The sequence below is a fragment of the Scyliorhinus canicula genome, chromosome 3 (assembly GCF_902713615.1).
Source record: "Scyliorhinus canicula chromosome 3, sScyCan1.1, whole genome shotgun sequence".
Classification (NCBI taxonomy): domain Eukaryota; kingdom Metazoa; phylum Chordata; class Chondrichthyes; order Carcharhiniformes; family Scyliorhinidae; genus Scyliorhinus; species Scyliorhinus canicula.
This window is the reverse complement of record NC_052148.1, coordinates 133,389,768-133,403,905: the sequence shown is the minus strand read 5'-3', so window position 1 is coordinate 133,403,905 and position 14,138 is coordinate 133,389,768. Positions and strand designations below refer to the sequence as shown.

General features: G+C 43.0%; 1 protein-coding gene across 24 annotated transcripts in view; it reads right to left on the bottom strand.

Moving 5' to 3' along the window:
- rbm47 (RNA binding motif protein 47) overlaps nt 1-14,138 on the bottom strand; it is a 273,757-nt gene that overhangs the window by 63,625 nt on the left and 195,994 nt on the right. For 7 of the 24 annotated variants that reach the window (XM_038791344.1, XM_038791350.1, XM_038791345.1 and 4 more), the window contains exon 1: nt 9,686-9,896. The exons of 16 other annotated variants lie outside the window; for them this stretch is intronic. In XM_038791344.1, the coding sequence (XP_038647272.1) occupies nt 9,686-9,804 (119 nt within the window). In that variant the 5' untranslated portion in view covers nt 9,805-9,896. Of the gene's footprint in view, nt 1-9,685; nt 9,897-14,138 lie in introns of those variants that run through there. One more of the 24 variants, XM_038791370.1, reaches the window with a different exon arrangement.

The window sequence follows — 14,138 nt, the reverse complement described above, 5'->3', positions numbered from 1 at the left end:
ATCTGACCCCACGGTGGCCTGGCTTGCGATCAGGGCCCACCGATCTGCGGGCGGACCTGTGCCATGGATGCACTCCTTCCTTCCGCGCCGGTCTCTGTAGGGCTCCGCCATGGGCGCTGTGGAGAAGAAACTCCCTGCGCATGCGCCAGAACACGCCGGCGGTTCTTCGCATGTGCGCGGAATCATGGCGGCCCTTCGCCGCTGGTTGGCATGGAGCCAACCCCTGCGCCACTGGCCTAGCCTCCTGGAGTGCAGAGGATTCCGCAATTTCCTGGTGGTTCACGCCGTTCTTGGCACTGGCGTCGGGCCATCGCGCCAATTGCGGGAGAATCCCGCCCCACAGATTTCTAAACATCTGCCACTCGGCTGAAGCACTGCCAACAATTGGGTTCTTAATTGACCTCAGGATGTGTCTAGTCCTACACCTGCAGTGTTTATCTGACAGTGGTTGAAAGGAACAGACCACATTAATAGTTAAACATCACAAGCAGCATGGTGGCGCAGTGGTTAGCACTGCTGCCTCACAGCGCCAAGGTCCCAGGTTTGATCCCGGCTCTGGGTCACTGCCCATGTGGAGTTTGCATATTCTCCCCATGTTTGTGTGGATTTCGCTCCCACAACCCAAAAGATGTGCAGGGTAGGTACATTGGCCGTGCTAAATTGGAAAAATGAATTGGGCACTCTAAATTTATGAAAAAAAAGTTAAACATCACAATAGGGCTGCGAATCACTGGGATATAGACTAACAGATTAAACAAATTATCGCAATAAATTCCTTCCTATAGCATTTTTCCAGGTGTCAATCTTTCAAATTTGAAAATGAACTTCATTCAAGAAGTGAACAAACATACACGCCCTGAATTTCCATTGAAATTGTCCCAATCTCACATTGGAAATGTGGTAGGGGTTTGGTGGGTGGAGGTCTTGCAGTTTCTCTGAAGTCCTACTGACCCCCCACTAAAGTTACAACAGGAGGTCATGGCAAACCCTCAGGAAATTCAGGGCCAAGTGTTTTACCCATAAGGCCAGAGATTTAAACATTATTACAAAGGTCACCTTTGGAAGAGAAAACAGATCAGTATCACATTAAAATAAAAGGGAAGTCAAACAATCAGTTCGTACATTAAACTGTTAGCTTTATTTCTAAAAAGATAATAAATATAGTCGTAACTTTAACATGTAATTTGCACTGTTACCGAAGGATCTAAATTTCAGGGAAAAAAACATGCAGTTGTAAAGGGGGTGCTGTCTTTACAAAAGTGCATTTGGCAAAGGCATGTTTTTCTTTTTTTGCAATAAAATTGCATAAACCACAGGAAAATTAATCACTTTGTCAGGAAAATAAAACGTTGTGTAATGAAAAACACGTTTTCCTCCCAGTAATCAACCCAGAGCCACTTTCAAGATAAAGTCAGTAAGAAATGACCTAATGCAATAAAAATGACCTAATGCAATAAAAAATGCAACCGTTATAAAATAACATCTTATTGATTGGTCCTACTTTGTATTTACAAAAGGAAGTGGTTGCTGAGGAGTATCAACGCAGGTGAATGCTGGCCAAGCACATATGTGGTTTCAGTAAGGCTGAATTAGCACTTCCTGTACAATGATATGGGACTCACTTGTCATTTTCACTGACAAGTAGAAATTATTATCTACCATTTCTGAAAGCCGTTGGAAGAAAGTGACATACCAGTAATCTCATGAACTGAACTATACTAATACAAGGTCAAAACAGATCAGCGTGTGAAAGAGACAAGTAGCTCAATATTTCGGGTGGGAATATTCACTTCAGCTAGCATAGGCAGACTGATCAAAACAAGGAAAGTTCCTTCTCTGTCTGAGTTGGTCTTACTTATTTGTGCAAATTCTGATGAACCCCAAATATTAAATCATCTCTGCCTTGCTGTTGCAAAGGAGGGGTATGGTGGCCTGACTGTGGTCGTCATGGTAAACTGCTAAAATTAAAAAGAAAACACAAGCTGTAAAGTGGGCACTAAGGAGCCCTGAGCAATAAGTAATTAGGAGATGTGTAAAGCTCTATTCATAGCATTTAACTGTTTGCAACGTCCCGGCTGGCTCTTGCATTAAAATTCAACTCTGGTTTTGATAGAGAGGAATACATTTAGGTGAAGGAGGGGCCGGATATATTTTACGGATTATTATTATTTGGGAAAAGGCACCAAATAAAATCTGATTTACCTCACGATTGACTTGAATATTGAAACACACAGATTACAATGCACCGAACAATTTGTTATCAGGAGCTAATTACTACCACATAGCAGTCGACAAATTTGCAGTCAAAAGTCATAAAAATAATCCCCAAAATATTACAAAAAGACTATTATTTCATTTTCAAAAAGTGGGGAATAATAGTTCCCTGTGCTATTAACCTTGGAGAGTATTAACATTATTTTCTGGGCTGAGATATAAGGAACATGCTTTACTCATGGGGTTTACCAACGTCTATCAAACAAGTATAGCAGTATGCAGAGGAACGAGAGACCAACATATAGGATGTTTTTCCACAATGGTCACCATTTAAAAAGAGTGCAATATGATACTGAATATTCTTCATAATCACCGAATCATTACAGTATAGAAAGCCCGTTTGGCCCCTCTAGTTTACACTGGCTCGCGGAAAGAGCATTCTAATTCTACTCTTCTGCTTCAACCCTGCTCTCTATACTTTTTGCCCTTTCCATATTACCAGACATAGAACATACAGTGCAGAAGGAGCCCATTCGGCCAATCGAGTCTGCACCGACCCACTTAAGCCCTCACTTCCACCCTATCCCTGTAACCCATTAACCCCATCTAACCTTTTTTGGTCACGAAGGGCAATTTATCATGGCCAATCCACCTAACATTGGTGGGAATCTAGTGGTATGGACTTCCCAAGGACTATGCATTATGTTTTATAAGCTCCTCTGTTAGTTCGTCAAGCTTATCCAGTGAATAACAGAGGCATATAGAATAGGAAAGTCCCAGATGTGATCCAGCTGGTGCTAGGTTATGCAGCACAAAGGAGATTCAATTTGGCTCTGTGCCTGATTTAGAAAATCCACTCTCATTGTCACTCTTGTTTGCTCTACAGAAACACATCCTGAAAGAATGCGTGCATGGACACCAGGTAAGAAGAGAATCAGGGCGGCATGGTGGCACAGTGGTTAGCACTGCTGCCTACAGCGCTGAGGACCCGGCTCCAGGATCGAGCCCGTTTCACTATCCGTGTAGAGTTTGCGCATTCTCCTGTGTCTGCGGAGGTCTCACCTCCACAACCCCAAGATGTGCAAGCTAGGTGGATTGACCACCCAAACATTGCCTCTTAATTTGGACAAAAAAATAATTGGGTACTCTAAATTTATTTTTTTTTAAAGAAGAGAATCAGGCTGACTTTCATCAAGCTTCGCATATGAATAATTGCCCATTGGCTGAGGATATTGATAATGGAGGGCCCCAGCAAGGAATCAACACCTGAAAGTTAGGGGGAGAAAAGGGGCCTCACGGTAGCATGGTGGTTAGCATCAATGCTTCACAGCTCCAGGGTCCCAGGTTCGATTCCCGGCTGGGTCACTGTCTGTGTGGAGTCTGCACGTCCTCCCCGTGTGTGCGTGGGTTTCCTCCGGGTGCTCCGGTTTCCTCCCACAGTCCAAAGATGTGCGGGTTAGGTGGATTGGCCATGCTAAATTGCCCGTAGTGTAAGGTTAATGGGGGGATTGTTGGGTTATGGGTATACGGGTTACGTGGGTTTAAGTAGGGTGATCATTGTTCGGCACAACATCGAGGGCCGAAGGGCCTGTTCTGTGCTGTACTGTTCTATGTTCTATGTTCTAATTGGCAAGGAGAAGTGAAACTGTTAAAAATTAGCTATTTTGAACAGGTTATGCAGGAATTCAATACTCATTTAAAAGTGCACAAAGGGCAACTGCTGTGCACAAATATCCAGGTCATGAATGTTTTAAATGTGACGAGTAGATCCCACTTGTTTTATCACCAATAGTCCTTGCTCATATAGAGGAAAGTTCAAATAATTGTTCATATTAAAATCTAAATCAAAATACTCAGGTCTGCATGATGACCCTGACATCCAAATAAGAACTATAGTTTATCTATCTTTCTAGGCACCTTCTTATCATAGCATTTTCAGTGCAGAAGGAGGCCACCCGGCCCATCAAGTCTGCACCGGCCCCGGAAAGAGCACCCCACCCACGCACACACCTCCACCCCATTCCCATAACCCAGCAACCCCACCCAACACTATGTGCAATTTTGGACACTAAGGGCAATTTAGCATAGCCAATCCACCTAACCTGCACATCTTTGGACTGTGGTAGGAAACCCACGCAGACATGGGGAGAACTTGCAGATTCCGCACAGACAGTGACCCAAGCTGCGAATCGAACCTGGGACCCTGGAGCCGTGAAGCAATTGTGCTAACCACTATGCTACCGTGCTGCCCTCTTATGCGCCCTAATGCCACAGTTCAAAGTGCAGGAAATGCAGTAGTCTAACAGAAGTGCTGACTTTGAATTGATGATGGATTACTAAGTAAGATACTTGCTCCATTAGCAAACTCAAAAATACACTAAATTCTTAGCTAATGTTTAAATCTCCAGGGATTAGTCATCAACCACTTCACTAAAATTGGCACAGATGAAACGAAGAATAAGTAATACAACCTTGTTCATGGCATGTGGGTATCATTGGTTGCCCATCCTTAATTGCCCTTGAAATGAGTGGCCTTTCAGAGGCAACCACATTGCTGTGGATCTGGAGTCACATGTGGACCAGACCAGATTTCATTCTCTAGGGCATTTATGAACTAAATGGGACTTCACAACAATCAACAATGGTTTCATGGTCAACATTAAATGTTTTAATTCCAGGTTTTTATTGGATTCAAATGTCAACATGGTGGTATTTGAACTCAGGTCCCCAGAGCATCACCCTGGGTTTCTGGATTACTAGTCCACTGATAATACCACTCCACCACCATCTCCCCTTTGCCTTGTTGGAAAAAACATATTTATAAGAAATGATCAAATGATGTTTGCATCTTACAGGTTCTGTACTTAGCATTGAAAACTTCTAATCCAAATGCTGCAGTGATTGACTGGCAACTGTTCATAACCACATTACATATAATAAGATTTTAATAAGGGCGGAAGGGCTTAATTACAACAACCACTTTGCCCATATGTGCAAAGGTGTGCCCATGTATGTAAGGGGGAAAGTTAAATGGTCCAATTATTTGAATGCCAATAAACCTAATTGGCATGAGGTTAAAATCACACCAAACATTTATTTGATAAGACTCTGCTTCAGTCTCTGGTGTACGGCCCAATGCGATGAAAGACTTAATGAAATGAAATGAAAAAATGAAAAATGAAAATCGCTTATTGTCACGAGTAGGCTTCAATGAAGTTACTGTGAAAAGCCCCTAGTCGCCACATTCCGGCGCCTGTTCGGGAGGCTGTTACGGGAATACAGCACATTAGAAATTGATGTGCTCTAGGTAGTGCTTAGGGGGAGGGCATTGGGATAGGATTAGGTGCCCTGCAGAATGTTTTGCTAAAGGTGAAGAAAGATGAATGTACGACAGAATTCCATCACAGATGGTTCGTTTCAAAGGGCCAGAATGTTAACCAGAGTGGGAAACAGTGGCATAGTGCTTAACGTTACAGGACTAGCAATGAAGAGAACTAGGCAGATACCCGGGGGGCATTAGTTCAAATCCCACCATAACACCTGATGGAATTTGAATTCAATTGAATAGCAAAAAATTCAATTGATTGATGAGAAAAGTCTCGAATACAAGGCCAGCCTCAGTAATAATGACCATGAAACCATCGATTGATTGTTTTTAAAAAACAAGATAGTTCACGAATGTCCTTTAGCAAAGGAAATCTGCTTTTGTTACTGAGTTTGGCCGTCATGACTCCAGTTCCATCACAATGTTATTGACTTTTAACTGCCCTCTGAAGCAAGCTATTCAGTTCAAGGGCAGTTACGGATGGCCCACATCCCATGAAAGAATTTTAGAAACCTGAATTTTCAGAGTAGGTCATTCTTGGTTGTTCCAGGTAGTGCACTGAACTCATGATGCCGTCTTGCAATGTTAATAGTCCTTTTCATGTTGTACGTGCACAAAACCCAATGCAGACTGTGCTGAAGGTCAATTCAACACCACCTTGCATTTGTGTAGCATATTTAATATGGGAAAGGTTATTCGTAGAAGCAAATTTGGAGAAACAAATGACACCAAGACTGAAAGAAAAGAGTCATTAGGAGAGGTGACTTAAACCTTGGTTAAGTAAGTAAGTTTAGGAAGGGTATTAAAGGAGGAGATAGAGGTAGATAGGCAGAGGCGTTTAGTGAAGGAATTCAGGCCTGGATAGCTGGTTATCATTGTGAGGGAGCATGTGGTCAAGATAGGTTTTGATCATTAGAATAATAATTATCGAATGGAAGTGTTTGCCAACTGGGCGTCATTGTAGGTGAGTAAGCACGAAGGACCAGGCATAATGGCACCGGGGAGTTTTTCAGGTCACTGGAACAGGTCAGGGTGACTCCCTGGATCTCCCTCTGGAACCCGGGCACCTTGGAACTGCTGCGCTGACACTACCAAGGTGCTCAGTTGGCAGCGTGGCACTGCCAAGTGTTTGGGCCCGAGTGTCACCATGTCTGTGAGGGGGTAGGGGTGGGGGTGGGGGGGGGGGGGGGGGGGGGGGGTGAAGCACAGGTATGAAGGGGCCTCATAAATGTTGAGAGAGTTAAGGGGGGGGGGTCTGGCAATGGGGATGGGGAGGTCTGAAAAGTGGGGACCCTCAGTGACCCCAGAGCAGGGTGTCCATACTTGGGCGGTGTGGAGTAATGCCTATGTATGCAGGGGTGACATTGCCTGTAAGGGGGGGGGGGGGGGGGGGGGTGTATGAGGGACCCTGAACTTCATTTAGAGTTCGGGGAACCCTTTCAAAATGGCCCCCGATCTACGAACAACTGTTCCTGCTGGCGTGATCTGCTCACAAGCAGGAAATCCCTGTAAGTGTGGCCTCGGTGAGGAGAAACTCCCAAAGGCCAAACAAATGGCAAAGTGCTGTTGAATAATGGGGTGTTTCTTGGCTCTGCAGCTAAACGTGCCCAAAACGCAGACTTAAACATTTATCCGCTGAATTGCAAACTTCACAGAGTCACCCAAGGCCAGAATTGAACCCAGGTCCCTGCTGCTGTGAGGCAGCAGCACTAACCACTGTGTCACCATCTACTTGTAATATAGTGACTGATGATAGGGCTTTATTTTTAAAAGTTAAGTGATAAATAAATTGACCAGCAATGTGAAGGTGGAAAAAATCTCCATATGCATTGGAGTACATTATCCAATGGCTACAGGTCACCTCATTGAAGATCAAGGAGGGTGAAGAAAGTGAGGGGGAAAATTCAAAAGGCTGGGGGAGTGTTAAAGGAGATAGATGACCTTGACCATATATGCAATGAAATAATTCTAGTCCTGTATTTCTGTTCAATTCTGTTATAATCTGAAGTACACTACTTGAAAGGGTGGATGAAGCAGATTCAATTGTAACTTTCACAGTGGTTGAACATTCTCACCATGTCCCCGTGGGTTTCATCCCCACAACCCAAAGATGTACAGGGTAGGTGGATTGGCCACATTAAATTACCTCTTAATTGGAAAAAAATTGCGTACTCTTAAATTTATTTTTTAAAACTTTCACAATGGACTTGAATAAATACTTGACAAGGAAACTAAATTACAGCCTATAAGGGGAGGAGTTGGGTAATTGGACTACTTGAATAGTTTATTTTAAAAGAGCCAACATATGGGCTGATTGGTGGTTGTATGATTCTATTTAGAATGGATAAGGGACCATATCTGCATGCCGTGGGTAATGATGTTGGCACTCTAACTGTGCTTCACCTGAAAATTATATCTTTGGTTTTTAGTTCATTTTCATTATGTGACTACTACTCAGAAATCATTATCGACATATTTCTGAATTTAGGAAATTATTCAAGAAAGGAATTAAAGGATTATAATTTTTAGGGAAAACATTAATTAAATATTATCTCTTTAAAAAATGAAAATGAGCTTTAAATGAAATGTTTCCAGACATTGGCAAATACATCTAATTGTTTGCTGAAATCCTTAAATGTTACTAACCAAAATTATCGGCAACTACATTTTTTTCCATAAGATAACACACATCTATTTTTGCTTTCTACAAACTTCTTTTGTAAGGTTGTGTGACAAATTTGCAATTATATTTTGACAATGTTGAAGAATTATTAAACTTTTTCAGTTAGTTGTCACACACCTATAAAAGCTAGTAATTCTTTTCAGTTGAAAGTTGACCTCACTCAATTGAGTACCTTGCACCAAGGAAACCTGAGGCAACATCAGGTTACTGATTAACTAGCAGTACCACTGTCTCACTTGTACTAATCACAGCTTCTATTGCATGAATTTGCCAATGTAGAGAAAATCATGCAACTCTCATATCTGTAAATTCTGTTGCATCGGCATAATGGAGCTGCAAAGCGAAATAACTTGTGCCTGACCCGTGAACTTTGGAGCAAGTCTAGCCCTTTGGAACTTCGGAAGCAGATGAGGAATTAGGCAATCAGATTTACTGCTGGGTAGAGTTGCACATTGACGTCTTAGTGAAGTTAATAATTTAAAGGAAAAAATGAACAGAATGGTCTTAAGGACCTGACTTTACAAGACAATATCACATTAACCCTTTAGTTTGTCCAGCTGTAAATTCACATGAAGTAGCAGTTTTGAATAAAGCATGCATCAAGAATTAAATGTTCACTTTACAGTCACAGGGGCTTGTTTTAGCACAGGGCTAAAGAGCTGGCTTTTAAAACAAACTAAGGCAGGCCAGCAGCACGGTTCAATTCCCGTGTCAGCCTCCCCGAACAGGAATGTGGCGACTAGGGGCTTTTCACAGTAACTTCATTTGAAGCCTACTTGTGACAATAAGCAATTTTCATTTCATTTCATTTCACACTGAAAAATAGACTTTGAAACAATTCTAATTGTAGAAGATACAAAACCAGAGTGTTAAGAAAACAGAATAACATCAACATTAGCCACAATTCAGATAACTTTACTTAACTGAAAGAGTGCTTATTCTCAAATTCAGATTCCAAATGAGTGAATTATCATTATTTCACAAAATTGTACCAAACTATACTGATTATTATTTAGGCCACCATTTGCTCAACACTGACACCGAACCCAAAAGAATTGTGGTTAGTCCCACAAAATGCTCTACATAATCCTAGTTTATCAAATACTTGTGTAATTAAAAACTGCATCTTCACTGTCACCTACTGTTAATACTGAAGTAATGTATCAAACTGACTTTACGGAAAACAGCCTCTTCTGGCTAAATGTCTTTAAGTCTGGAACACTTAACTGTGACAAATTGAACAAATAGCAAATCAAAGGGCAGTGTTTCCAGCTATTTCACTATGAACAGATAGAAACAACATATTTCAACTATTGTTTGAAGTGGAACTTAATGAGAAGGTACTCAACAGAGAGAAAAAAATAATTGTATCATTTACCACAAGCCAAGGAAGAAGATGACATTGAATTAGACAAATAATTGCTTTAAAGTAAATTAACGCCACAGCTTTCTACCTCATTTACCTCACAATGTTACGTTCTGCAGTTGTAAAACGTCGGCTGCACCTTTTCGTTTTCCTGGGATGGACAATTGGGGTTAGCTCTGATGCCTCTGCCAAAGAATAACCTTTCCTCCAAATCATGAGAATTGAGCAACTTCATTATGCTGTACTTATGCCTCTTCATTGGTCAATAATCCTTGGTTATTTAAATTCCTGGGAAGTCATTTGCAGAGGGCAATTGGAAAAAATTTTGGTGGGTGGGGTAGACTTTAAACCGCCTGTTGCTGTAAATTCATAATCAGTTTGGAAATTGATGGTAACCCAAGTGTGTAACTGATGGATTCCAAAGCACACCAACTCAAATCTTGGGGAATGAAAAAGGGGAATGACGCCGTGACATTTTAAGGATGAGATTTTTAAAAAAGTACTTTACTGAAAGAATCGACAAGGGAGAAAATTAGTCACACGTAAATAACCTCTCCCTAATGCACACAGTGCAATCTTACATTGGGAAAGATGCAAGATAAGAAAAAAAATGATACTTAGGATTATTTAAATCACTTTTTTGCTTCCCTCCATATTTGTTATAATTTCTTTTTCTACATTCATTTCCATGTCAGTACATTCTATTGTGGATCTTAGCGCAACTCTGATATACTTCAACTTGATAAATTGAAGTGCTGCACTGGAACATTCTTGTGGTGAATCAATGGGCTTATCTGTGTGTTGTGTAGTTCCACTCATAAGCATTCGTGAAAAACAAACTGTTCTCATTTGTAAACTGAATTCAATAGTGGGCAGGGATGGCAAAAGAAAGATTCATGGCATTAAAAACAATCTGTACATAGTGACAGTAAACCAGCCCACAGGAACACTGAGGCAAAGCAAACAGCACACCTTTTTAGGCAACCAAGAGCCATACCCACATATTGGGATACACGTCGCAATGCTCCCACAGTTCAATGGGCTTCAAAAAACTAAGCAAGCTAGAAGAGTATGCAATCTTAGTGCTTGCAACCTTAAACAAATACAAGTGCTTATAAACCAGGTTGGTTACGACTTAACCTGCTTTGGGACAGCTTTGTTTGCATCATGACTGGAAGCAGAAATGAATTTTGGTGATGAACTAAGATTTCATTCATACTTTAAAAAATATATATATTTTTATTCTCCTCCTTTTTCACATTTTCTCCCAAATTTACACCCAACAATAAATAATAATCAGTAATGAATGCAATGTCAATCCCCATATCAATAACAACGATCCCATCCTCCCACCAAACCTCAAACATTAGCCCGTATGTTAACATAAACAAATAGAACATAGAACGATACAGCGCAGTACAGGCCCTTCGGCCCACGATGTTGCACCAACATGGGAAGTCAAAAACTAAAGGCCATCTAACCTACACTATGCCATTATCATCCATATGCTTATCCAATAAACTTTTAAATGCCCTCAATGTTGCCGAGTTCACTACTGTTGCAGGTAGGGCATTCCACGGCCTCACCACTCTTTGCGTAAAAAACCTACCTCTGACCTCTGTCCTATATCTATTACCCCTCAATTTAAGGCTATGTCCCCTCGTGCTAGCCACCTCCATCCGCGGGAGAAGGCTCTCACTGTCCACCCTATCTAACCCTCTAATCATTTTGTATGCCTCTATTAAGTCACCTCTTAACCTTCTTCTCTCTCACGAAAACAACCTCAAGTCCATCAGCCTTTCCTCATAAGATTTTCCCTCCATACCAGGCAACATCCTGGTAAATCTCCTCTGCACCCGTTCCAAAGCTTCCACGTCCTTCCTATAATGAGGCGACCAGAACTGTACGCAATACTCCAAATGCGGCCGTACCAGAGTTTTGTACAGCTGCAACATGACCTCATGGCTCCGGAACTCAATCCCTCGACCAATAAAGGCCAACACACCATAGGCCTTCTTCACAACCCTATCAACCTGGATGGCAACTTTCAGGGATCTATGTACATGGACACCGAGATCCCTCTGCTCATCCACACTACCAAGAATTTTACCATTAGCCAAATATTCCGCATTCCTGTTATTCTTTCCAAAGTGAATCACCTCACACTTCTCTACATTAAACTCCATTTGCCACCTCTCAGCCCAGCTCTGCAGCTTATCTATATCCCTCTGTAACCTGCAACATCCTTCCACACTGTCTACAACTCCACCGACTTTAGTGTCGTCTGCAAATTTACTCACCCAACCTTCTGTGCCATTCCTTTTTAAATGACAAAAAGGAATCAAGAATCACCCATAGTCACCATTAACACATACCGTCCCTCTCCCCTCAACCCTTACAGACATCTCCCTCCCCCCCATAATGTTGGATGTGATCCAATTCTCGAAAGTGCACAATGAATAACGCCCATGAATTGGAGAACCCCTCCATCCTTCTCCTCAGTTCAAATTTGACCTTTTGAAGCGTTAAGAATTCCAGCAGGTTCCTCCGTCACGCCAGGGCACAGGGTGGAGAGGTTGATCTCCACCCTAACAGCATCCGCCTTCGGGCAATCAATGAGGCGAAGACTACAACATCTGCCGAATATGGCCTCCCGAGGGCCCGAGTCCAGTTTCACGTGCACCTCCCTAAAAACCTCCTTCCAGTAATCCTCCAGCTTTGTCAGACCAAAACATATGAACATGGTTTGCCCCCCCCCACAACATTCACACACATCTTCTACCCCTCAAAGAGCCGGCTCATCCTCGCCCTTGTAAGATGTGCACCACCTTCAGCTGCATCAGCCCCAAACTTGCACACGAGAAATGCACACTTGCCCTCACCCTCCGGAACACCTCAACGCAGAACCCCTCCTCCAAACCCTCTCCAAAACTCTTCCTCCCACTTTGCCTTGATCCCTTCTAGCCCCGTAAACCGCCGATACTACCCCCTTCTCCAGTCCCCCTGTCATCAGCACCTCCTCCAGCAATGTGGAAGCCAGCTCTACTGGGAAGCTCTGTATCTCTTTTCTGGCAAAGTCTCGAACTTGCATGTATCTAAATTTTCCCCCTGCTCCAGCCCATACTTCGCTTCCAGCTCCTTCAATCCCGCAAAACGACCCCCAAGAAACAAATCTTTAGTGTCCTAATTCCTTTTTCCTCCCATCTTCGAAAATTTCCATCCCACTTCCCTGGCTCTATGGCTTCCCCCGAATCGGCATTTCCCTTGACCCTGCCCCCAACTTGATGTGCAGTCAAAACTGCCTCGAAATTCTCAACTATGCTATTACCACCGGACTCCCTGAGTATCTCCCCGGGGCCATCGGGAGTAGCGCTGTTGCTAGCGCCTTCAATCCCGACCCCGTACCCAAACTCATCTCCAGTCTGACCCATTGGGAGTCACATGGGATCAGAGGTGAGCTGGCAAGATGGATACAAAACTGGCTTGGTCATAGAAGGCAGAGAGTAGCAATGGAAGGGTGCTATTCTGATTGGAGGACTGTGACTAGTGGTGTTCTGCAGGGATCAGTGCTAGGACCTTTGCTGTTCATAGTATGTATAAATGAGGAAAATGTAACTGGTCATATTAGTAAGTTTGCGGACGACACAAAGGTTGGTGGAATTGCGGATAGCGATGAGGACTGTCAGTGGATACAGCAGGATTTAGATCATTTGGCGACTTGGGCGGCGAGATGGCAGATGGAGCTTAATCCGGACAAATGAGAGGTAATGCATTTTGGAAGGTCTAATGCAGATAGGGAATATACATGAATGGTAGAACCCTCAAGAGTATTCACAGTCAGAGAGATCTAGGTGTACAGATCCACAGGTCACTGAAAGGGATAACACAGGTGGAGAAGTAAGTCAAGAAGGCATACGGCATGCTTGCCTTCATTGGCCGGGCATTGAGTATAAAAATCGGCAAGTAATGTTGCAGCTGTATAGAACCTTAGTTAGGCCACACTTGGAATAGAGTGTTCAATTCTGGTCGCCAAACTACCAGAAGGATGTGGAGGCTTTAGAGTGGGTGCAGAAGAGATTTACCAGGATGTTGCCTGGTATGGAGGGCATTAGCTATGAGGAGAGGTTGAATAACCTTGGTTTGTTCTCACTGGAATGAAGGAGGTTGAGGGGCGACCTGATAGAGGTCTACTAAACCATGAGGGGCATAGACAGAGTGGATAGTCAGAGGCTTTTTCCCAGGGTTGAGGTGTTAATTACTAGGGAGCATAGGTTTAAGGTGCAAGGGGCAAGGTTTAGAGGAGATGTACGCGGTATGTTTTTTACACAGAGGGTAGTGGGTGCCTGGAACTCACTGCCGGAGGAGGTGGTGGAAGCAGGGATGATAGTGACGTTTAAGCGGCATCTTGATAAATACATGACTAGGATGGGAATAGAGAGATACAGACCCCGGAAGTGTAGAAGGTTTTAGTTTAGACGGGCAGCATGGTCGGCGCAGTCTTGGAGGGCCGAAGGGCCTGTTCCTGTGCTGTATTTTTCTTTGTTCTTTGT